General features: G+C 44.3%; 1 protein-coding gene across 4 annotated transcripts in view; it reads left to right on the top strand.

The window, feature by feature from the left end:
• LOC119017678 (cell migration inducing hyaluronidase 1) overlaps positions 1-24504 on the top strand; it is a 161323-nt gene extending 136819 nt beyond the window's left edge. For all 4 annotated transcript variants that reach the window (XM_037094536.1, XM_037094537.1, XM_037094539.1 and 1 more), the window contains 13 exons: positions 3215-3300; positions 5047-5178; positions 5475-5510; positions 8203-8358; positions 10755-10935; positions 11224-11439; positions 12651-12862; positions 15871-16056; positions 17540-17744; positions 18525-18611; positions 19217-19374; positions 19503-19603; positions 21430-24504. In XM_037094536.1, the coding sequence (XP_036950431.1) occupies positions 3215-3300; positions 5047-5178; positions 5475-5510; positions 8203-8358; positions 10755-10935; positions 11224-11439; positions 12651-12862; positions 15871-16056; positions 17540-17744; positions 18525-18611; positions 19217-19374; positions 19503-19603; positions 21430-21557 (1884 nt within the window). In that variant the 3' untranslated portion in view covers positions 21558-24504. The remainder of the gene's footprint in view (positions 1-3214; positions 3301-5046; positions 5179-5474; positions 5511-8202; positions 8359-10754; positions 10936-11223; positions 11440-12650; positions 12863-15870; positions 16057-17539; positions 17745-18524; positions 18612-19216; positions 19375-19502; positions 19604-21429) is intronic.
• The last annotated feature ends 1253 nt before the right edge of the window (positions 24505-25757 follow it).

The following is a 25757-nucleotide window of genomic DNA, read 5'->3' as shown; positions in this document are numbered from 1 at the left end:
GCAGCTTGGGGCTAACAGGGCACCAGTACATATCTCTGATGTGGGCAGGAGCGAGGTCATGTGTCCATACATGAGTGAAATGGTTTTGAAGGCAGAACGTTTGTAGATGTATATAGAATATGACAATGATGGACAGTGTCACAGTTCCAGTCTTTAGTCAACTTGCAGCCCTCAGCAAACCATCCCAGCACCCAGCGGCTGAAAAACGGTGTTGCTGGTCTCATTCTTCTCTGCTGGCCTGCTGCTGTGTGCACTTCCTCTCTGAAGCTGACAGTCAGGGTGTTTTACCAGGAGACGCAGTAATCCAGTTTACCTGCTGCGTCTACAGGCCACAGTACTGACTGACTGTCAAACACAACATCAGCACCACTTTGGTCATGTTAGCCTTTCAGAAGCAGCCTGGCTCTAAATAAACTGCACGTTCAGTAAAATAACCTGAATGATGTCACAGGGATGTTGTCAGGTGTAACAGGTGACACAGATGTAGACTCTGGGTGTTGACTGTGACTACGTGTCATCATGGGAAGTATTTGATCCAGGACTTCTGGATCTTGATCCGTACCAGGGACCAACGGTCAGGGTCTGTGTCTCTGCTACTTTTCTTTTTCTGATCGACCTCTTCTGTGCCTCTCAACTCCATCAGAGTGTGATACTAAATTATTGAGGTGCCCTCTACATTTTTTCATGATGAAATCATAAAAACCCTCCAAATGTTCATCTTGTGTTCAGTTTTGGGCAGCAGAGCCTGTGAGGCAGTATGAAGACACCAGTTCACTAAATGTCTCACAGTTACAATATCTTTGTGGTCCCAGGCGTCTCGCAGTGACACAGACCACTTTTTCCATGGCTTACGGTACATCACAGTGGCCTAAAACATTCATTACTGATTTATAGCTTTTTGTGTTTGTTTTGAGTATTAAAAAAAACACACGGCTTCACTGAGAGCTAAGAGAGGAAAAAGGCAAGATTACAGTGTAGAGTGTGAGCTGCCAAGTGACAAAGAGAGGGAGAGCAATAGGTGAGTAGTGAGGGTAAGAAAATCGAGGCCAGACACCAGAAACAGAGCGAAGTGAGCCAGAGGAGCAGGATGAAATGGAGAGGACAGGACGGAGAGTGGAGGCGCCCGCGGCATCAAGCCGGCCCAGCGCAGCTCGAGCAGAGAGAGATTTATGAGGCGCTGGTGGAGAGGAAGTGTTATTGTTATCTCCCTCCTTTCTCTGCCCCCAACAGTGATCTCTTTTCTCTCCCATCTCACTCTATCCTTCCCTTCTTCACTTTTAATTTGGATCATCCTAATGGGAGCATAACTCATGTCAGGCTGCCACCCCGGGATGTTTGTGAGAGGAGAGGTTGTTTCAGGGCTGCAGGTTGGCTGCTCAGAACAGCAGCGCCGTGCTGCTGGATGTGTTTTGAAGCAGGAAGTTGATGGAAGTTAACTCTAATCATAATAATCATCTTAATCATAATCATCTAATCATAACTATTTTATTTTTCAAAGGAAGACTTATGGTTCTGTGCACATCCAGCTGAGTTACAGAGATTTAAATCTCAATATGTGACATTTTACATTCCACCTTGATTTGAAGCCGCTGATATCCAGTGTAAGTCTGAATGGAGTGTGTCAGCCAGCTTCAAAGCTCTATTACCTGATATTCTTAATATATGATGTTCCTGTGTAATGTGGTTGTGAGTACTGACAAACCTACTCAAAGTCACATCCAACCCAGCAGTGGCAGAACTGCTCATTTAAATTCTGTCTTTTGTTTTTAAGCCTCGATCTTAGACTTCAGACAGAAGTCCACAAAAACAGGCTTCTTGTTTTTGACCAAGGGCTGCTGATTTTCAGACTGACAAGTGTTGCCACTAGATTTAAACAGTAACCACTATTTATTGTCTTTCTATTTTATTTATTTATTGACTTTTTGGCTGGGGTGCAGTTAGTCCAGCCGCCTCAGTCTGTCACATGTGATGAAGTTACACCATTGGTCAGTCAAGTGTTGGAGCTCTCTATGACTATTGGTCTTTCAAAATGGAAAAGGTGTGACGACGGTGAGATTGGACGTGGTGACACCCTGTTTCCAGCTGCAGACAGACAGATGTTGCCACCAACACATTCACAAAGTCTCCCAAGAATAAAAAACAAGACTCATCCACAGACAGCTCATTACTGACATTTGTTAAAACACTGACCAAACAAACTGAGAGTGCCCCTAGAGACAGACACCATTTTACACTTGCAAGATAAACTGCTCCTGCACAAACTGCCCTGACTTCATATGGAAACTGGAATACACCATCGTAAATCAACAACAGACTGATGGAGTTAGTAGCATCCAGGTCAACGACTGGCTCCAACACAGTGAGAGTATCAGTCCTGTACAAGGCTTGTTTTCAATGTGACTCATAACATTATTTGCTTTTCTTGTCTTTGATTTGAAAGACAATGAAACATCAAACTAAAGCCATAATAGCCAGATGAATCTATGATACAGCAGGCTGTGCAGCAGTCAGTGTATCTGGAGTCTGTCTGTCCTGTGGTTGTGCAGAAACCTTAACAGCTTTAAACCATCACACACACAAGCCTGGTTATTTCAAATTGTCTCTTTATGAAGCTATAAAACAAATTCACAGCTCCCCACTTACATTTTAGCACCAGAGTGAGAAGTGGAAGGGTCAAGATGGATTCTCGGCTTTCATTTAATGTACCACAAAAACTGTCGGGGCCACATATTTTAGCAGGATGTTCACTGAGACTCATGATATAAATGAAAGCAGCTGCAGCTGATTGACTCTGAATGCACTGCTGCTAATTCAGACCTGATGCTGCACATGTGTGTGCAACATGTGTCTAGAAAGGATGGCGAAAGAAAAAGTGTGAGGTAGTCATCTACTGAGCCCGAGTTATTGCTGTCAATAATATAATTATAATAAACTCTTCCTGCGTGAAAGTAGGAAATAACACTCAAATTGTGTTTAACTCAACTCAAAGGTCAGCTTCTGACAGCTGGCTGTGGAGTGTTTTCATATTTTATTCAGACTAATTTCACATTAATACGGAGACCAGATTGTGCTGTAGGGCAGTAAAAACAACTAAAAGTCTGTGTGTGTAAATGAACCCAAGGACAACTTATTTTTGATATTGATTTATTCTTCATCATTTGTGTTTGGTGTTTTTTTACTGCTTGACCTGTGGTGCATTTTCTTCCTGTCCCAGGCTGGAATGATCCTTGATAATGGAGTAAAGACCACCCAGGCAAACGACAAGGACAAGAGACCCTTCCTGTCTCTGGTCGGAGCCAGGTCAGACCCTGTACATGTCCTCACCCTGCATGACAAGCTGAGGCCACGTCACGCCCAGTATCACCCATCATGATGGATTACACTGGGCGTGATGCTCATGTTTCCTGTTGATGTTGTGTAACTGACAAATTGGTATTTGCTATAATATAGAACCACAGTGGGTGTGTCGTTTAACTCAAGTTGTCTCTGTCGGGAAGTTTTCTCACAGACAGCCTCGCCTCAGAGGATGTCAAAACTTCACTTGTAATGGAAAGAGTTCCTGAGTGGAGACGAGCAGCAGAACTGTAGACCAGCCTGTCCTGCTGAAAGTTCAGAGCAGACCAGAGACCGATTTGTGTTTCCATCTTCTAGCATCACCTGCATTACTGCGTGACAAACTGACACTGTCAGATAGGGGCTTATAGTTACTCACAGGTTACTTATCAAGTTGTCTTTATAAGGATAATGATCTTAACAGTTTTCAGAATTTATATTGTAGACATTGGGTATGACGATACCCTGAATTGATGATAAAGGAATAGAAACAAAACTTGGCCATCAGTAAAGTACTGTGTGATATACTAAGCTCACTGTACTAGTTGCTGTAATCATATAAGTTGCATTTAATCAGTTTTTTTGGTTGTTTTTTACATTTTGGTCCTCTTCACATCCAGTCAGTCTGTGACAGTGTGTGCTCTCAGACAGAGGCCGTGTTCATGTGTGTTTTAAGTTCTTCTCGACTGTTTGAGCAGCAGAGAACTGCACCGTTTCTCCCTGATGTTCTAGACATCTCTGTCAAAGTAACAGCACACAGAAAGTGACACGTTTGCAGGAGAGCTGGCATTCAAACACACTGGTAATGTAGGGAGTCGCCGCTGTCGTCATGGCGACCTGTCTTCTTTTGGATATGTGCAGGAACAAAATGCTTGATGGCAGTTTAATTCATAATTGATCATGTTGTTGTTGTTGTTGTGCAGCATGTGTTGATTCAATATGAGAGCAGAATGAGATTCAGAGTGATTGTTTGAGCAGCTAAGGCGATTTTATGTTTTCAGTGTGAGGCAGAAACACTGCAGTGCTGTGAACTGAATCAACGTCTTCCTGTTCACAGTTAGCTGTTACAGTACAGTAGCCTGGCAGGACACAGAGAACAGATGGTGGCAAAGGGACAAATAAGAGCATCCAACACCAAGATCCCATTGTAGGCTAAATGGAAGCCTGTAGATTTGCATATTCAAAATGATATATTTGCTTTGCTGTTGCTGTAATATAAGCAGGAGGTGTTGAGGCATTAAGCAGGGAAGCAGAATATGACAGCCAAGTTAAGTGAAGCTGAGCTGTTGAACAGTGTGATAGCACTTTGATTCATTCACTGAGATAATCCAACAGTCTTCAGCAGTTAGTGCAACACTAAACAGTGCTGCCAAGTGTGTAAGCAGGAGGCCTCAGCGTCTGCAGCCCCTCTGGGACCACAGACAGCAGGTGAGGAGGATCTAATGAGGAGAAACATCTTGAGACTGGAGTAGACAAAAAGAATAGTTAAAAAATGTAAATGAGTACAATGACTACAGCCTTTATCCATGCATGAACTGTGCATGCTTCACATATACTGGACATGATGTGGGAAAGCAAAGCTGGTGCTGATGTGTAATACAGAGGAACATTTAGGAGGAAACATCGTCCACTCATCTTCCTCTGCACTGTAATCAGATACACGATCCTTCTTGTTCTGTTGAATGTTTTTATCAACACTGCCACCCTGTTCAGATACGGCCCCCACCAGGATGCTGACCCCTTCAAACCCAGAGTCCCTGCTCTAATCCACCACTTTGTAGCCTATAAGAACCAGGACCACGGAGCCTGGCTGAGAGGAGGGGATGTCTGGCTGGACGACTGCCAGTGAGTACTGCAAGCATGGAACTACTGAGTGTGGATAAATATCCTTATGATGAGTCTGAGGCAGCACAGGTCGTTTCACAGGGAAGTCAGAGATGAAAGTGAGAATTCATCCTCATCTAATGAACCTTTTATCTGCTCTAGTGTCTGTGTGTGTGTGTGTGTGTGTGTGTGTGTGTGTGTGTGTGTGTGTGTGTGTGTGTGTGTGTGTGTGTGTGTGTGTGTGTGTGTGTGTGTTCCCTGGAGACTTCAGCTTGTTGCTGTGCTCGCAGTAATAATATTCTGTCCTTCTTCTTTAGATTTGCTGATAATGGCATCGGCCTCACTCTGGCCAGGTAAGACCCTCCTCATTAAATCTCTGTTCATTCTTCTGTGGCTGGTAATAAAAAGCTGCTGTTTGCATCAACTGGTGATGGATGCAGACAGCCATGTTTCTCTCCCTCCTTCTCTGTGTGAATGGAGTGTGAATTGAAAGAGGCCCTACAGGGAGTCTGGGAAACTGAGCGTTTAGTGTGAAAAGTAATTTGGGGGTGTGATTATCAAAGAGCTGGGAATCAGTGAGAAATGTTAACTGACTGTACAAAGCAGGGTGGTGCGTACTGTATGAGCACATGAACTCATGTATGATTGTAAATGTGTTTTTTTTCCCATATTTGAAGCTCTCTGTTCAACAAACGTCAGAATTTCCAAATGTATGAATTTGTCAGTGTAAGCAGGCCACTGAGGGTTGAGGTCTGTGTGCCAGTAAAGTGAAGATGACCTTTATTTTTTCCTTTCTGTGCGATCGACAACATTTTAAATGTCAGTAAAGCAGAATGAGCAGCAGAGCTGCTGTCATCCTGTTGTGCTGCTTCCATATTTGTCAGATGATGTTGCGATTTTAAAGGAATGATTTTACCTCCACAGCTTGGAAAGGAAGCCTGCTTATCATGTAGTAATTACAAGATATGATTGAATCACCATTTCACACCTTTGTACTCTGACAACACGTGAATGAAAAGCAGCGTCATAAATCTGCATCAGGTCACTGTGATGTGAGCAGAGAGCAGGAGGAGCCTGAACAGTGACTGAACAGGCTGTCGCTCAGCAGAATAATTGGTCTGAAGCTGCAGAGTCACTGTGAAGCCATGAAGACAGTTCTGTCATCTCTGACTTCCTCTCTGATCACTCATTCTAAATGTCAGTACTGCTGATGATGCAGCCGGGCCGCCGTCACCAGCCTCTTTCTGTGTTGAGTTTGTCAAAAGATGTCACAGCCAGTCAGCTGGGAGCTCCCACCTGACCTGACGGACAAGCACAGGTGCTTAAGACATGTACAGGTGCAGTGAGTGATCCTGGGGAGAGGTAGCTGATTGTTGAGTCCCATTCCTGGGTCAGTCAACAGCTTACGTAAGAATTAATCATTGTCCAGCAGAGATTGGGAAGTCCTTTAGTGTAGACTGGGTCAAGCTCCAAATTCACCTGATCCTACACTCACCATGATGAACTGGTTTTCTACAGACTGGGTCAGACATTATTAGCTCACCTGTTACCTGTGCTGAGTCATGAGGGTGAGGTGTAAATGACAGGGCTCTCTGTCGAGATGCTCAGTCACAGTGGATCAATCAATCAGTGATTGATTATCAAAATAGTTGACAATTAAGTTAATATTGCAGTTCTAACACACAACAAACAGGAACTGATTAGAATCAAGCTGGCCTTGTGTGCCGTGACTGATTATTTATTGTCTCTCTGCCCGTCTGTCTCTCTGCCCGTCTGTCTCTCAGCCCGTCTGTCTCTCAGCCCGTCTGTCTCTCAGCCCGTCTGTCTCTCTGCTCGTCTGTCTCTCAGCCCGTCTGTCTCTCAGCTCGTCTGTCTCTCTCTGTCTCTCTGCCCGTCTGTCTCTCTCTGCCCGTCTGTCTCTCAGCTCGTCTGTCTCTCAGCCCGTCTGTCTCTCAGCCCGTCTGTCTCTCAGCTCGTCTGTCTCTCAGCCCGTCTGTCTCTCAGCCCGTCTGTCTCTCTGTCCGTCTGTCTCTCTCTGTCTCTCAGCCCGTCTGTCTCTCAGCTCGTCTGTCTCTCTCTGTCTCTCAGCCCGTCTGTCTCTCTGTCCGTCTGTCTCTCTCTGTCTCTCAGCCCGTCTGTCTCTCTGTCCGTCTGTCTCTCTCTGTCTCTCAGCCCGTCTGTCTCTCAGCTCGTCTGTCTCTCTCTGTCTCTCAGCCCGTCTGTCTCTCAGCTCGTCTGTCTCTCTCTGTCTCTCAGCCCGTCTGTCTCTCTGTCCGTCTGTCTCTCTCTGTCTCTCAGCCCGTCTGTCTCTCTGCCCGTCTGTCTCTCAGCCCGTCTGTCTCTCAGCCCGTCTGTCTCTCTGCCCGTCTGTCTCTCTGCTCGTCTGTCTCTCAGCTCGTCTGTCTCTCTCTGTCTCTCTGCCCGTCTGTCTCTCTGCCCGTCTGTCTCTCTGCCCATCTGTCTCTCTGTCTGCCTGTCTGTCTCTCAGCTCGTCTGTCTCTCAGCCCGTCTGTCTCTCTGTCTGCCTGTCTGTCTCTCAGCTCGTCTGTCTCTCAGCCCGTCTGTCTCTCTGTCTGCCCGTCTGTCTCTCAGCTCGTCTGTCTCTCAGCCCGTCTGTCTCTCTCTGTCTCTCTGTCCGTCTGTCTCTCTGCTCGTCTGTCTCTCAGCCCGTCTGTCTCTCTGTCCGTCTGTCTCTCTGCTCGTCTGTCTCTCAGCCCGTCTGTCTCTCAGCCCGTCTGTCTCTCTGCCCGTGGCTTCTGTAAGTCGTCACCTGGCTGTGACTGAGTGTCCCAGATGACAGTTACCATGGTGATGACATGGCGATCATGAACCAGCCCATGTTGTGTCTGTCAGGTGGATTCATGATGTCTTGGCCTGAAGTGTTGGAGCTGTATTTACTCTGTTAATGTCTCCATCCTGATGTTTGAATATAAGCAGCTGTCAGTGTGGCTCAGTGACACTAACAGAACTGATGCTCCAGCTACTATTATACTATATCTTATACCACTATAGCTAACTACTGCTGCTTCCTCTGTGTGTGTGCAGTGGAGGGACGTTCCCAGATGATGACGGCTCCCATCAGCAGGTGAAAAACTCCTTGTTTGTGGGTGAAAGTGACAATCATGGGATGCCTCTGCCTGACAACCGGATCTGGGGCCTCGGGGGTTCTGACCTCACTGGCAGAACCCTGCCACGTGGCGTGTAAGTCACAATTATTGCTTATTTTTGCTGGGCGTTTTGGTTTTACAGCCCAGAAACTTCTACCAGATGAATGCAATGTTGCCATAAAACTTTAAGGTGGTCATTTGTCAGACAGTGGAGTCCAAAAGTCTTGTAAGACATTGAAAAAAGTCTAATATTGGCACATAAACCCAGAAATAACCCAAAGTTTTGAGGATTCAGAGTGTGAGTAAAGGGGCTGAGGACTAACTGTTATTCTTTGCAAAGAGGGTCTTTGTCAGCGTCAGATCATGGCGAGACCAAAGGTTTGTAAGGGGTCAGTGCAGGAACTCTAAAATGTTTGGCAGAACCTGGAGCAGCTGTATCCAAAGTTCAGACAAGTGAGCACGCCATCAGAGCAGCAGTACATTTTCAACACTATCAGTGCAATACATACTTTTTTATTCATTTAGATTCATATTTATTTTTCTATTTTCGCTAAACTCCAGATTTACATACAATTATATATGTATATATTTATATTGTGACTTTTTCCATATGTTTTGTGTTGTATTGCACTGAACAGAGATGCATCTGCAATTTCATTGTAAGCTGAGCTTACAGTGACAATAAAAGGAATTCTATTCTATTCTATTCTATTCTATTCTATTCATTCTGCATCAAGCTCAGCTCACTGAGAGATAGAAAAGCAGCTTCATCACAGATATTGATATATCTTATTTACCAGTAAACCAGTGGGTCTGTTCACACTCTTCACCCTCCAGGCTGTGAGACTCCTGAACTCATCCTCCACTCTCCAGCATAATTCACAGGTTCTCTTGTGTAGCATAAAGGGACGACCACTTGAATGTCATTCTGCAGCCCTGTGTTGTACAATGATGAGTGAACCTTAAACATGTAACATACATGCTGTATATTAATTGTGCATGTTCCCTTTTAAGACTCAAAACTAAGACACCAGAGCACACGTGAGCTTTAACGTAGTCAGGAGATGCTGCTCAGACACTTTCAGTGTGCATGTAACCTGGATTAAACACCTTTCCCTTTTCTGCCAAATTAAGCCTGGTCTAAGTTGTGATATGTGATGTTTGAATCTTGAACATTTAACCCCTGGAGGCCTGGAAGCTGGCTGTAAAAGAAGATATTTGTGTTTGTCCATAAAGAATTGTAGATGTGGCCAGCTGGAACAGACTCCTGTGGTGACAAGAATTGCCAAGTTATGGCTGGAGACGCTGCCTCTGTGTCGAGCTTTATACAGCATGTAACTTTGTGTTTACCCAGCATGGAGGGTCAGTGAAGACGCTCTGATGCAGTGGGTTAAACAGCTGAGCACAGCTGCTGCTCCTCATGAACCATCAGACTGAGAACATGTGACAGCTACTTTTCAAGCCAAAGTATTTAATTCCCCCAAAGATAGATTCTGGGTGGAGTACCAGCTTAATAGAGGCTGGTATGCATGAGAGCCGGACTTGGTATGTAGAGTCAGTCCCATGCCCCGGCCCAGTTGGAGTACAGCCCTGCTGCTACAGGAACCCACCCCCAAAACACAGAAAGTCACTTGTGGCTGTTTTCTCCTCTTCTCTCACATCACCAGCACTTCTTAGTGGGTCTGAACATGAACACATCAGACGGTCAAATGCCAAAAGGACACCTAGGATAGACATATCCCAGTATGATTACAGTCAAATGTAATGTGAACTAACAAATCATTTTATATTTATAATGGATCAAGTAGTGAAAAACACCACACAGTTTCTATTAGCAACTCTGCAACCTTCACTGACTCGTATTTTTAATATTTGAGTGATGCTGTTTTTACAATCTGTACTCTTCAACTTCAGTCTGATTCCACCCTTCACACTGTCCAGGTCACCAAGAGCTTGTTCTCATCCCACTTGTCACACTGTTGTGGATAGACACGATAATGAGAAATGAGAAATGTTCAAATGATTAAAGGAAGTTAAGTGTTTCCAAGTTGGAAGTTTGGTTGAAAACATGCTTGTTAGACTAAATGTGTTAAACAGAGCAGCTGTGGAAAATAGTCTTTAATCCTTCACACTGCCTTCAGTCAGGGATGAAAGTGCACCAAAGTCAGGCAATAAGGCATGGACTCTAATCCTGGATCAGTGCTAATCTTAATCTGCTATGGATAACCAGGTTAACATGAGCCGACTACAAAATACTGAATAGTAAATGAATGAGATGGGACTTGAGCCCATGCTGAACTGAACTGAACTGAACTGAACTGAACTGAACTGTATGAGCATCACTGTTTGCATTGCCACTAAATAAAGGAAAATCACTAATGGGTTGTAACTGGGTTTTGTGTGTGTGTGTGTGTGTGTGTGTGTGTGTGTGTGTGTGTGTGTGTGTGTGTGTGTGTGTGTGTGTGTGTGTGTGTGTGTGTGTCTCTGCAGTGATTTTCCTATCCGGGGCATGCAGATCTATGACGGGCCCATCAACATGCAGAACTGCACATTTCGGAAGTACACAGCGCTGGAGGGGCGACACACCAGCGCCTTTGGCTTCAGGCTCAATAACTCGTGGCAGAGCTGCCCCAACAATAACGTCACTGACATCACCTTCGACCACGTACCTGTGAGTCCACTTCTGCGTGAAATACAAAAAGCAAACTGCAGCTTGATTTGAATAATTCTGAGCTCTCCTCACCAGTAACAGGGATGATCAATCTGTCAGCATTGGTCTTGTTTTCAATTTGTTTCGGATCTTTTCCACCTTGACAAGAGTAAAAACTGGATCAGTGCAGAACGTTTGGGAGCTTTGGCATTCTGAATATAATCATCAGTGACGTATAAGAGAACAAAATAGAAGCATATATGAGCAGCATCAAATGAATGCCTACATCACTCCATCTCTCTGCTGCAGATCACCTCTCGGGTGTTCTTCGGGGAGCCGGGTCCCTGGTTTAATAAGATGCAGATGGACGGGGACAAGACGACCATCTTCCACGACAAAGACGGCTCGGTCAGTGAATATCCCGGATCCTTCCTGGTGAAAGAGGACAACTGGCTGCTCCGTCACCCCGACTGCATCGACGTGCCCGACTGGAGGGCTGCTATCTGCAGCGGCCACTATGCACAGGTGGGTCAGTGCATGTCACACCTCCACACATTTATTCTCAGAAATGAGCCTTCACAAAGTCTACTTCATGTCACACCCTATGTGCCATTCAATGATCACATGCATTTTCATGTCCCAATTAAAGTTGTTCAAATGTGTGTTAATGTACAGGAACATCTCAAATCTTTTTTCCCCTAATTTAATTCAAAAAGTGAAACTTTTCTAGATTCATTACAGAAAGTCAAATATTTCTAGCTCATCAAAATCTAAATCCAGTATCTCAAAATATTAAACATTAGATAGGACCAATCGACCAAAAGAGTTATAATTCAGAAAAGTTGACCTTCTGAAAAGTATGTTCATTTATGCAGTAGATGCTGGGTTGGGGCTCCTTTTGCATGAATTACTGCATCAGTGCAGCGTAGCGTGGAGGTGATCAGCCTGTGGTGTAGTTGAGATTTACCTCAGTGTCCAGTACAGCACAGACTGACACAGGACATGGTCTGCTTATCACAGCACAAAGACTAGAAGCAGGCTGAATCTGCTAGCATGGCTCTCTCAAGGGTGCCGTTGGATGACTTAGAATATTTAACTTAGCTGAGCAGCTGCCACTGTGTGGGGATCATCTTACATAACAGCACAACAAGGAGAGAAGAGACACGAGGTCACCTGACTTTTACCAAGAAGCATATCTTTTCACCCATATCCATTTATTTGTTCTTTTGTCAGCAGGTTTACGCAAAAACCACTGAACAGATTTCCGGGGTCTATGCTGGTCTCAGTCCAAAAACTTTTGGTGCAGATCCAGGACATTTTGTTAAACTTTAACATTTAACATTAGTTTAAGGGAATAATGAATGGATGTTTATGGGGAAAAGGCTGCTGTCTGAGTGAGTACAGTTTCATGCTCAGCCTGAATTATGGTTAAGCAGTTATGTTTGGTTTAAATTTGTAACGATACAGGGCTGCTGGGTTTGATGTTGGACTGGACTTGATTGAATTAAAGGGTCTGTTGGGCCTGTAACTGGATAAAATGAGTGAAATACCTACACAGAGGATGTTAAGCATAATGTTATAAAACATTAGGTTACCCCCCACACCAAGGGGGTCCAGGGGCCATTTTAGTCAAACAGAATGAGATGAAACACGTAATGACATTGATGTTGGATAAGCCTGTTTCTCAACACACTATTGGAATCAGCCTTCTGACTCTGTGGTCTTGTTTTCTTCAGATCTATGTCCAGACACGTAACCCTGCCAACCTGAACATGCACATAGTGAGGGATGAGTACCCTGATCGGCCCCTGACACTAGAGGGCGCCCTGGGTAAGAGGAAACACTACCAGCAGTTCCAGCCCGTCATCACACTGGCCAAAGGCTACACCATCCACTGGGACCAGGCGGCACCTGCTGAGGTCACCATCTGGCTCATCAACTTCAACAGGTCAGTGGACACATGAGCTGCACTTGAGACAACACACACCTTACACACCAGACAATCAACATCAGAACTTACCTGCAGCATGTAGACTCCAGATATACTGTTCATCTCATGGTGAGCTGACAATCACCTGAAGCTCAACTGCAGCAAAAATGAATGTGATTGTGTTGGACTGCTGCTGTTTGTCTGTTAGCCCATGAGTTCACTGTCAAAAACAGAAGGACAATCAAACACACGTGTAGAACCAGCAGCTCATAAGATCTGTGTCCTCAGCACAGTGTGAAGGTGGACAACAACATTACTGTCTCTTATCAGTGTCTCACCAAATGTGAAATATGGCCTCAAGTTATGGTGCGAGGTCACAGTGATATCCTGCTGGATATTAAATGTCATCACTTATCATTTGATCCAAGCAGACATTTATGGGAAACGTTGTCTCGATGAGCATCAAAGTGATCTTTGACCACCGTATTCGAATCAGTTCCTGTATGCGGACGTTTGTGCTAACTTCAGAGAAACCCCCCGAGGTGGTCCTGAGATAACACGCTCACAAGAATGGGACGGACGGACGGGCAGACAACCTGAACACACGGTGCCTCTGGGCACGACTATCGCTGTCAAGAGGCATGAAAATATCTGGTGCTCACATTATCAGTGAAGATAACCTCTGAGTACTACAACGAGTAAATTACAGCTAAGAGCTCCATGCTGATCTCCAGCCGCCCTGCAGCAGACGATGAGACCTTTCAGAGCTCCATACTTATCTCTTGTCAGAGGCACTTTATTATTTTGGACTGGGACAAACAGAAGTAAATGTGGTGGTGGAGTCGCGGGTCATGATCTGTATTCTGACGCTATATAACCAAATTGTAAATGTAAAATTTCAGAAAGATATTGTTGCTTTAAAAGAGAAGGATGATACATGTCTGAACAGACAAAAGAATCTCCCAGAGAAACAAAGTCACCTTTCTGATCAAGTGAAAATCTGCCAGAGCTGCATCTGATCTGTTTACAAGCCCGGCTCTTTGGCTTCACCAGGCAGCCTGAGGGCTTCATCTGGTGCGCTCAGCAATGCATGAACTGAAGTTTAGCCTGAATTTTACTTGTAACTCCCCCATCACACTGTTACTGGAGCGGCACTGAAGCAAACAGCCAGAGAGAGGAGGAGGAAGAAGCTCCTCTGGTCATGTGACAGCAGGTGAACAGAAGTCTCTGTGAGTCCGACGTGATCTGATCCAGCCGTACGCTGCCTCCTGCTGGATGACCTTTGACCTCTCTCCACAGCTGTGAGTGGCTGCATTTTGGTATCTTCCTGTCCTTGGCTGTTGTCTTGTGAGGATGTACCAAAGTCTAAAAGAAACTCAAACACAGTGCTCGTCTGTGAAACAACTTTCCATCACTGACACTGTTAAGATGTTCAGACACACACCTCTGTCACTTCTCATGTGTTGAACTGAGAGCCACAGAGGAGAGACTGTGAGAGAGTGTGCGTCTCAAGTGTACTGACGACCCTTCAGAGGTGAAGGTCCAGTATGTATGTGAGGAGGCAAACGCAGGAAAATGTTGTGGATGATGACACGGGAAGCTCGTCTCTGTCTCTGTGTGGAAGGCAGGCCAGCTCTGAGATGGCTCACATCCGATTCCAGACGATGGTGCTGGCCTTCAAGCCTGTCAGCAGAACTACACCCATCTACCTCCAAACCCTGGTCAGACCACACGGCCCAGAGAGAGCACTGCACTCTGCTACATCAGCGGGCCGGCTGGTACCGCCATCACTGAGAGCAAACAAAAGTCGCTCAGAGAAGTCACAACTCTTTTTTTTGAGCGCCTCAGGTGGAATAAACTCCCGACCAGTGTCAGGACAGCAGAGTCATTCTCTGTCTTCAGCATCAGACTCCAGACTTCACCTTGACTTAGAGCGTGACTCCCTCCTACCCCCCCACCCATACATAATCATGCACTTGTATGTTCGTATCATCAGCACTTCAATCACAGCACTTATGCACTAAAAGAATCTTTGACAAATAGCAGCTCCTCAGATGACGGCTTGACAGCTGTTTCTATATTTCTTTTTCTCCATCGACGGTGATGTCGTGTTTCTCTCTTGTGACAAATGTACTTATTGTAAAAGCTTCTGCTAAATGTAAATGAGTTCACTCAGATAATACATGGCAAGTGAAGTAAGCTGCTGTTTAACAAGACTCCTCCTTCAGATGGTGTTGACAGTGAGGTCTGCAGATATTTAGGCCACTCAAAGGCTCGTTGTCATTTCAAGCATGCCATCTATTCCCCATAGTGGAGTCCACCCTGATGCGGACAGTACAGAGGCAGCACAGTCTCATGGACCATACATATACTGTACCAATGGCCCCATCTACAGTTCAGAGAAATACAGCAGGCGAGGTTGATTGTGTGCAGATGGAGCTGAAATATGAACTGTTAATGTCTGACTTGATTCAGAACACAACTGCTCTCTTTTAAGGGGAAATTAGCGATCGTGTTTTAATGAGGCTGCTTTGTGCAGGAAGATATATTCAGATGTTGCCACCTCATGCTGATTTTAAGCTGTGATGAGGGTCTCAGTGGAAAGCTGCTGAGCCAGATAGATTACCATCTTTTCATTTTCTGTCTCGTTAATGAATTGTTGAATTTGTTCAGTAGATTTTTAACTTCATTCATTTGGACTTTTCTGTTTTGTGCTGACTCAGCTTATTTGGACTTATGATTAAAGCTGCAACCACGAGCCACAATGGTGAAACCCATAGATTGGATACAAGAAGTAAGACACTGAGTTATCCAACTGGAGGTTCAGTACAAATATGTGCATGCATAGAGCGGAGTAAAGGCTCTGCAAGGCCTATCTGATGGCCAATGCATGACTGGTTACCTGTTTGTTCTGCTCCATTCACAGAGAATGTGCTGCTGACCTGAGCAGATACTGTTACAGTGGCTGTGAGGACCGGAGATGAAACCAGTACTGTGTCTACATTGTGCTTTTTGTTGTGTCCTAGAAATGACTGGATCAATGTTGGCATCTGCTACCCACAAGGCACCACCTTCACCGTCATCTCCGACATCCACAACCGCCTGACCAAACAGACCCGCAAGACCGGCGTCTTCATGAGGACGACGCAGAGGGAGAAGATCAACCACTCGCACCTGGCCAGAGGATACTACTACTGGGAGGAAGACACTGGGTCAGACACACACACACAGAGACAGAGACATGCACACACACACACACACACATCTCACACACACACACACACACACACATCTCACACACAGACACACACACACACACACACATCTCACACACACACACACACACACATCTCACACACACACACACACACATCACACACACACATCTCACACACACACACACACACACACACACACACATCTCACACACAGACACACACACACACACACACACACACACACACACAGAGACAGAGACAAGCACACACACACACACACACATCTCACACACACACACACACACACATCACACACACACATCTCACACACACACACACACAAACACACACACACACAAAACACACACACACACACACACACACACACATCTCACACACACACACACACACACACACACACACACACACACACAGAGACAGAGACATGCACACACACACACATCTCACACACACATCTCACACACACACACACATCTCACACACACACACACACACACACACACACACACATCTCACACACAGACACACACACACACACACACACACATATCACACACACACACACACATCTCACACACACACACACACACACACACACACACATCTCACACACACATCTCACACACACATCTCACACACACACACACATCTCACACACACACATCTCACACACACACACATCTCACACACACACATCTCACACACAGACACACACACACACACACACACACACACACACATCTCACACACACACACATCTCACACACACACACACACACACACACACACACACACACACACACACACATCTCACACACACACACATCTCACACACAGACACATCTCACACACACACACACACACACACACACACACACACACAGCATTTCTTTTCTTTTTTCTCCATAAATCCATTACAAGAACTGGGAAGAATGACTGAATTCAGTGTGAGTTGCCGTGGAATGACCCTTTAGGGACCTTATCTCATAATTATGACTTCCATATTTTATCTAATCTTGACTTATATTATCTTATCTTATGACTTACTGTCTAATAATTATGGGAAATGATGTCATAATTAGGAAATAACTGTCATCAGGAATCTCATTTGTATTGCCAATCCACACATTTTTAAATACTTTATTGCAAGTTGTTACTAAATGGTACCAAAGTGTTTATTTTCATATCCTGTAAATATGAGATGTGGAAGTCATAATTATGGATAAGGCCTCTAATTGTTTCTGTATTTGGTGAATGCAACACACTTTCACGGAGATGGATTCAGGAGACAAATAATGTGGAAGATAACCAGATAGAAAATGGTCCCATTAATCCACCGTGCTGTAATTTGATGTTAACAAAGACAAATCTGCATTTCACAGTGTTCATTTTCTGCGTGGGGGCAAAGTTTTAGAGGAGGCGTATGATGTCTGAAGCTTTCCTGTGTGTGTTGCAGCCTTCTCTTCCTGAAGGTAAAGGCCCATAACGACAGGGAGCAGTTTGCCTTCTGCTCCGTCAAAGGCTGTGAGAGGGTGAAGATCACAGCCGTCATTCCCAAAGGCAGTCCACCCAGCAACTGCATGGCCCAGGCCTACCCGAAACATGCTGAGCTGCCCGTCGTGGATGTTCCCATGCCCAGAAAGATACCCAACGCCAGGCTGGTGAGAAGAGGGCAGGAGCAATTCTGTGATTTAAAAATGTCTATGGACTGTTGTCGAAAGTGAAACTGTTCACACCAGGAGGGAAGATTGTGAGTCAGTGAGGTATAAAGTCTGAACACTCTTATCATGTTGGTATCAAGTTCAGATCACAGTCAGGAGCGAGGCTGCCTGGTGGGGCCGCATTCCAACAATGTGCACTGGAAAACACCCAGGCAGAACTTAACCGTGTGGGATTTTCATCTAATCAACTTATTAAAGGCACAAAAACATTACAAGACAAATAACTTTAAAAATAACAACGATTAAAAAACATTACACGGTTTAGGAAAATCTGACCAACAAATACAAGAACAAACTTGAAAATGTGAAAATGTTTAAAAAGCGCAGAAATTAAAAAAAAAAAAAAACAATTAACAAAAATCAGATGACAAAACCGGGACTGGGATTTTTTATTTCTGGTGTCAAACATTAAAGGCTTGTACCCGTTGTCTTTCTAAGAAATACATCCCACTGTGATAGTGCAACCTTTTAATTCATCCTTACTTTCATCCCCTTTTCTCTGCTGCTGAATCTCAATTTACCCACAGCGACCATTATAAATGTAATCTCTTCCTAATATTCAAGCCATAACTGCATCTGTGATCATGTCATTTTTTATCTCTGAGCTTTGTGTGGGGAATGAAAACTGACTTGTAAATCTGAAAAACATTTTGTGTCTGAGAAATGCCAAACACTGTGTGTTCATTCCATCCTCTTCTTTGTTCGCATGTGTCGTCTCAGCACTCACCAGAGCACTTCCTGGAGGTCAAACTGGAGTCCTACAACACTCGCTTCTTCCACATCAAGGAGGACTTTGCTTTTACTGAGGTATCCTTCGTCTCACACGGGCAGTAAACTGGTGTCCTGTCGCTGTCACTTTGCACGGAGCTTAGACCTCCACTTGGGTTATGGCTTACTGACAGAAACTGAGACTTTGACAAAAACATGTCCCACAAAGAAAAGTGCTGATTGAAAATGAATAAATATATATATGAATATAATAAGTTACACGTGTTAGTGAACAGTCATATATATGTTGTTTTGGAAGTGGCAGTCGTCGTTACAGTATTCAGTGGCAGTATTCATGTGTGGGTGGTTCTAGCGGACTCAGTCCAGTCTCAGATAGTGAGATGTGAACTACAGAGACGAGCCCAGTTGTTGGCTGATCTCAGCAGGACGAGGCAGAGAGTCAGTGTACTCATGGAAACTAAAGCTGAGCTGAGAAATCTGCTTCATCTTAACCTGTTTACACCAAATCCTGCTTCATACTACTCTGCTGCTTGATTGAAGTTGTTGCTCTAGTTTACTTCAGATGAACTGATACTGTATTCTATTTGAATTAAATCATTTGTTTCTCAGTTTGTTTTTAAAGTGCAGTAAAGAGTGTTTTTGCTCCAGAGCTGCCGTGTGATTGGCTGCCCATGTTTTTGCAGGTGAACGGAAGGAAGTTGTACCAACCAGAGGACGGGGTGCAGCTGACAGTCATTGACGGGCATGATGGGAAGGTGGTGGAGAGCAAAGACTTCAGGAACTCCATCCTGCAGGGCATCCCTGCACAGATAGACAACTACGTCAGTGGGCTGAGAGACGGGTACGAAGCTGCTCCTCTGCTCCTAACACTCTGTCAGACTTGTTCCTGTCGCAGCAAATTGTTCTCCTTGTTTGTATCAGCCAAATGTGAAGTCTATAATGAGCTGCTGTGTCTGACTCTCTCTTTAGTTCCATCGTCCTGATGACGTCCAAGGGCCGTCTGATTACCAGAGGACCCTGGACCAAAGTCCTGGAGAGACTTGGGGCAGAAAAAGGCTTCAAACTAAAAGGTAACTCACTGTATCTGTCCTGAGGTCTACTGAGATCAGTGAGCACCACAACATCATCTTCAGTGTCCAGTAATGATGTTTCGTGTACAATTATGTACAAATTGAGCAATTTTATTGTAAAACTTGCCAATGCTCATTTATATGAAATATTCCAGTTTATTTGGACCAAATGTTAATTGGTTTTAAACCAACAAATGTAAAACAAGCCATCCTGGCTGCTCCGTCCGTTCATTGAATTACAAGCACACACCAGTCGTAAAAGGCAACACAGGAGGGCCGGCCGATAAATCAGTAAAATCAAATAATTTGAGTTTGTGGTTTATTTTAAAAAATGAAAACATGGATTTTCTCTTTAACTTGCTCCGCCTGCTCCACATGGACTCCTGTAGTTCCCAGCAGGCTCCGCCCTCCACCTGCATTTACTTCACACACAGAAACAAACACAACAACGTGCAGTAAGCCAAGAGTTCGTTCTTAAAAAGTCACAGTCTCATCAGCAGTTTGGTTCTGTAGCGTCAGACCTCAAACATCCACAGTTTATTTAAAGGCTGTTGTAACTAAAGACAGCAGACCAACACATTTGTTTCAGCATCTCAAACAGAAGCATGTGTCAGAGTGGGACACTTGTTGTTCACTACGAGATGTACAGACCGCTGCAGCCCACAAACACCCGCTATGAAGCAGCCGACATTAGTGGAACCATTTAATCATTGTGTTCAGAAGAAGAAAGGGGCCCGGTTGCATATGGTTAAAGATATACTGCCTGTATATACAGAGGAGAAGCCGGAGGTTCATCCACATGCTGGAAATGTTCCACCCAGGTTTGTGCTGCGAGGCCACAACAGGCCACGTTTCAAACCAGAGGAAGCAGACAGGCTCGTCTTCCTGGCTGAGAATGTGTAAAACAGACATCAAGCAGACAGCTCATGTCCTGAACACCTACAACACGTCATGTTCACTGTGCAGCATGCAGATGTATCGTTTAGTTGCCCATCAAAGTCAGTGGGCGGGGCTAATGCAAATTTAGTCTGATCCATTGCTTTGGTCTGAAGTCTTGAAACCAAAAGAAGAAGTCTTTCAAAAATGGCGGCTGTGTTGATGAGGCTCCCCATGAATTTTGTAGTGAGGGCGAGTTTTTGACATTTTGCCCTGCAGCTCACATGCTGTATCACCATCAGGGCTGGCAGGGGAACGAGCCTTCCACTGATGTTTAGCAGTTGACAATATAGTTTTGTTTGAGTGCATCAGTCCATTATCTGGAATCAGTTTGCCTTGACTTGATGAGCAGATTATGATTGATGGACGAGTTTGACAGATAAAATAAATTCAAGAAGCACTTAAACACCATGAAACAATTAATTAAATAGTGAAATAATCATATATGTTTTTTTACATAAAATGAATTGGTATATTAATGAATTAATGACATTTAATTCCAATTCTAATTAATGAATGACAGTTAATGATTTAATGGTGTATTTATTTGTTTAATTATGGCACATTTAGAGCTCCATATACAACAGAGGACACAACAGACCATCATGTGGTTGCAGTTCCAGATTTCTGAATAAGCAGATGTGCATCATACATGCAGGACTGATTCCTCCATATTATACAAACTCTCTCACCTACAGAGCATACAGTCACACAGATAGTTGTATGTGTCCATGGTTGGAGACAGATGGAGATGGAGGCCCGTCTCTCAGAGTTCTGCTTGTGAAGAATGTCATGACTACAGTTCTACCAGTTCAGATCTGGATCCCTGTTATACTCATTGAAACAGGTGAATGAGTGATGTTTAACCTCATGTCATGTCCTCCCTGCAGATAAACTGGCGTTTGTAGGCTTCAAGGGCTCCTTCCACCCTGACTGGGTCCATCTGGAGGTAGACGCTGACCGAGCCAAGGTCCATCAGGTCCTGCCTGTCCCTGTGGTCCATAAGATGAAGCTATGAGTTGTGGGCAGAGTGGGGAGGACAGCCAAGAGACTATGTAGCCTCAGATACTGACTCACATACACTCCCCCCTAAATAACATGTACAGACACACACATACACACTGCCAGCACTACAGAGTCAGTGCTCCAAGCCACTGGTCCAGGATCAACTGGTGTTTTTTTGTCAGTTTGGCGGTGAAAAGAAAAGATGTTATTCAGTGGGTTATAGAGGGGAAGACCAGGGCTAGCACTAGCCATCATGGCCAACCCCTCAGCAGAAGGCCTTAAGGTAACAACACATCCTCTGGCGGCCATATTGGAGGTCCTCAGCTCTTTCACAACAGTGGTGTCAGCTAGTGGTGTTTGCAAAACTGGCAGTCTCCACAGACAGCATGACTGATATTTGTTCTGTTTCTGACTTGTCATTGTGTCACTAACATCATTAATCTGTTTACAAGTTAGTTTATCACTTAACTGATCATTGATTTGGTCAGCAAACTGTGCCGTTAAAACCCGTCCTGGTGCACCAGCTGACGTGAACATGAACTCAGTCTCGTGTTAACAGTAACATTACTCAGCAGACTCGTTTGCTCTCTGAGGCCAAAAGCATGAACTGACTCTTCTTGAGCTATACAAGGTAAAGCTTTTAGAACGGACAGTTCAGTCTTGTATGGTACTTAGTCTGTCCTCTAATGGACTTCACTACTGGTTTCCACAGGCACTGTAACCTTTACAGCAAAGCATGTCAGTACCCTCTGCCATTAGATAACAGTGTTAGACAGATGATGCTGTTAAGGCCCTGGAATCATTCACTGTTGTCTAAACGCATGAAAAGAGAAGAAGAGTCACGGGTGAAGGCAGGGTGAAAGGCCTTGTCTCCTGACCCACGCTCTCTCTTCAGAAAGAAAAGCAGCAGTGGTCCATTGACAGACAGCCTCTCTTGGACACAGTGGTACAAAGCAGGTCTCATTTTACCAACTCTGAGCATGAAGACGGATCTTTGTTGGGTCTGGTTTGTCTCTGTCACCCAGTGAGGCTACTGCGTCAACACAAATGACTTTGTCTAACACATCTAAAAGCACAAGTGTAGCTGTTTCGAAAGCTCTCAAATGCTGTTTGACAATCTGCTAAACACTTCTGAAGCATACTGATGCCCTCAGAGCATTATGTGCCCCATACCCTGACAGCACTTCTGCAGCTGTGTCACTAGTTTACAGCACAGAAATTAAGTTCTCCTTAGTCACGAACGCTAACCATCCCAAATACGGCCTGGCCTAGAGAGCTGAGCGTTTAGTGTCATCACCTTGTAGGGTTCAGGTAAAGTAGGAAGGTGCCCCATCACAGTCACATCCTCCAATACTTCCCATTAATCCCACAGCTCTCCCAGGTCAGATGGGACATGTAAACCTTTGCGTTTATTCTGACTTCATCCTGGAGTTCCTAATGCCTGAAATAACTTCCGGATCAGACGCCTGAACCAGCTCAGCTGAGGCCTTTCAGGAAACAGACAGAGGGAAGGCTGTAAGCACCAGTGAGCAGAGTACAGCCAGCTGGTTAGAATTCTCTGCAGAGGGTTCCTCCTCCGTCACCAGGGTCTGCAACCAACAGTGAAGTCTATTACAGTGGCTAACAGTTATAAATGACTCTGACCTCCTGCCAGTGACAGTCATACACAAGTATTTGGTATTAGCAGAGAACATGTTGCCAAGCAGATTAAGGTATAATAATAATAATGATAATATTCTGTGCAGAGATGCACAACAACTACAAAGCCACACAAAGCAACCACTAAGAGACACAAAATCACTTCAAGAAGAAACAGAGCGGCTTTAGTCGACTTCCCTCAGTTGTTTCTGTCTCTCGGAGAGTTTCGGTCCACCTGTAAAATCACCATCACCAATGTTAGAGGTTTTAAATGAGTCACTTTTACGTTGATCTTTTCCAACAGTCTGTTTTCAGCCTGATTGATTTTATTATCTCTACTGCTCGATTGTCCAGTGGACCTCCATGATGTCAGCCACAGTTGCCAGGTGATTCATGATGTAAATGCGCAGCATTTCTACCAACAGAGGGAGCAAATACTTAAAGTGTGGGTCAGCTAATCAAACGCATGTATAATGTATGTGTATCATCCCTCCTCTGCGGGTCTCTGTGATGTGCAACAGATTGTGTAAAAGTAGAGTGATTTTATGTCCTGCTTCATTTGACTAAAGTGTCTAAAGAAAGAAAAGGAGAAGAAGAAAACAGAAACATTCCTTGTTCTGCAGTCAGACCTGTGGTTGTTAACGTGCTCCGCTTCACTGTGAGCACTCGCTCATTTGATATTGTGATGTTTTACTGCCATGTTTGTTTTCATACCAGTGTTTGTGATCCATCCATCTGTGTTGTTGGAGTGAACCAGCAGGAAGCCCATAGTAATATAAAAGACACAATTAAATGATCAACTGAATGTTAAATCAGGGAGGTTTTCAATGTGCAATGTCCCCCATTTCAAAGTGACGGAGTAATCTTCGTTTCAATCTGGCGAAAAATTTAAATTAAGAAAAGAATTCCTCCTTCCTTTACCGAAATAGCTGGTCTTTTTTCGGAAGTTGTAGCAGTAATTTAGTGTTTTGTATGTTTAATGTGTTTTTAAAAATCCACAGATTGCTAAGAGATATATTTTCTACTTATTTATTGTACAGACACAGTTTACCCAAATCTACAAGGGACATCTTTTGAGTTGTAATGATGTTACTGTCCTCTGTGTGTACTGTACGTAAGAAACCATTATAGCTCCATATGAAAAGATTTGTACCAGACACTCGCTGCATACATGCACATGACTCTCGGTATAGTTGGCTTGTTTTAACTGTACACCAAATGGATTTGTTGTATATGTGGCTTGGGCTTGTAAAGTAATGAAGCTCCATGACTTTGAATTTCTTTGACGACTTTTGTACAGAAATAAATAATGCTGAACAGTTTGTCTGTGTGTCAATGTGAAGGTCACACATCATCCTGCCGCAACATCCAGGAGTGGATCGTCCTCACAACACTGTGTGTGACGCTGATGTTTGTGTAGCAAAGATTCAAATGTCACTTCCTGTCTCCTCCAAGTCAGCTGCCCTCCACATGACCAGGAAGAAATAACACAGGTCACAAGAGAGTATTACGGGGTGTTAACTGTAAACTTAACACTAAACTCAGACATGGCTTAAAGGAACAGTTCACCCAAAAAGTAAAGTTCAGTCACCATCTCCTCCCTCCATGCTGGTGGGAAGTCAGGTGATGTTTCATCGTCCACAAACATTTCCTGCACTTCAACAGTGAAACCAGCGTTCTCCCCAGCAGCTGCAGTCGCTGGGACTTGTTTTAAAACACAAAGACCAGCCTCACAAAGTTGACCTCAATTATAATATTCAAGATATTCAGTTATTTGTTTAGTGAGTTTCTCCACATGCCTGTGACGTACCTGGTGAAATGGTGATTGGTATGTAATTTCAGATTATGTTGGATCATCAGATTTGAGCACAGTTGAACAGAACTTACTCGATCCGTCAATATCACTAAAGTGGGAATTTTTCTTCAGTGAGTTCACAGTCGTTATCACATAGTTTTCCACAGACCTGGATAAAGACTGTATTTATCATCAGGACTACGTGCAGATAATCCATCGTGAGGTAAGATCATGTGTGTTAATGACAGTGTTTTACATACACACACACATACAGAGCTCTATATCCTTACTGATGTGAGCATAGAGAGGTGCAGCAGAGTAACCCAGTGGTTGTTGCCACTGTGAGGGAAATGTAGTCTTTCTTTTATTCCACCCACATAAAGAGACTCTGACTGCTCAGTGATGAAATGAGTGAAAAGGCAGCGGTGTAAACAGTTTCACCATGTTGTCAGCGACCTCTCTGGATTTCCTCCATCAGCTGTGGTCTGAACTGGCCTCTGTGTTACAAGCGTGATGAGCTTTATTGCTCAGCACACACACAGTCAGCAGTCTGAAGAAGTTTAACAAGTTATTATACTTTATTCATATTTCTCCCTAAAATGCCCCCCAACCAATAACAGATTCTAGTCTGACATCACAAATGATCGCTGCTGGCTTACTGATGTGAGTCCTGCAGGGCTGCTGCATGCTCATACGCTGGTCACAACGACATGAAAACTGATCAAATCAACAATGAGGGAACAAAGTCATGCTTCAGATCAAAGCAGCAACATATTTTGC

Source organism: Acanthopagrus latus, chromosome 4, assembly GCF_904848185.1.
Source record: "Acanthopagrus latus isolate v.2019 chromosome 4, fAcaLat1.1, whole genome shotgun sequence".
NCBI classification, from domain to species: Eukaryota; Metazoa; Chordata; class Actinopteri; order Spariformes; family Sparidae; genus Acanthopagrus; species Acanthopagrus latus.
This window is presented reverse-complemented; position numbering and strand designations above follow the sequence as displayed.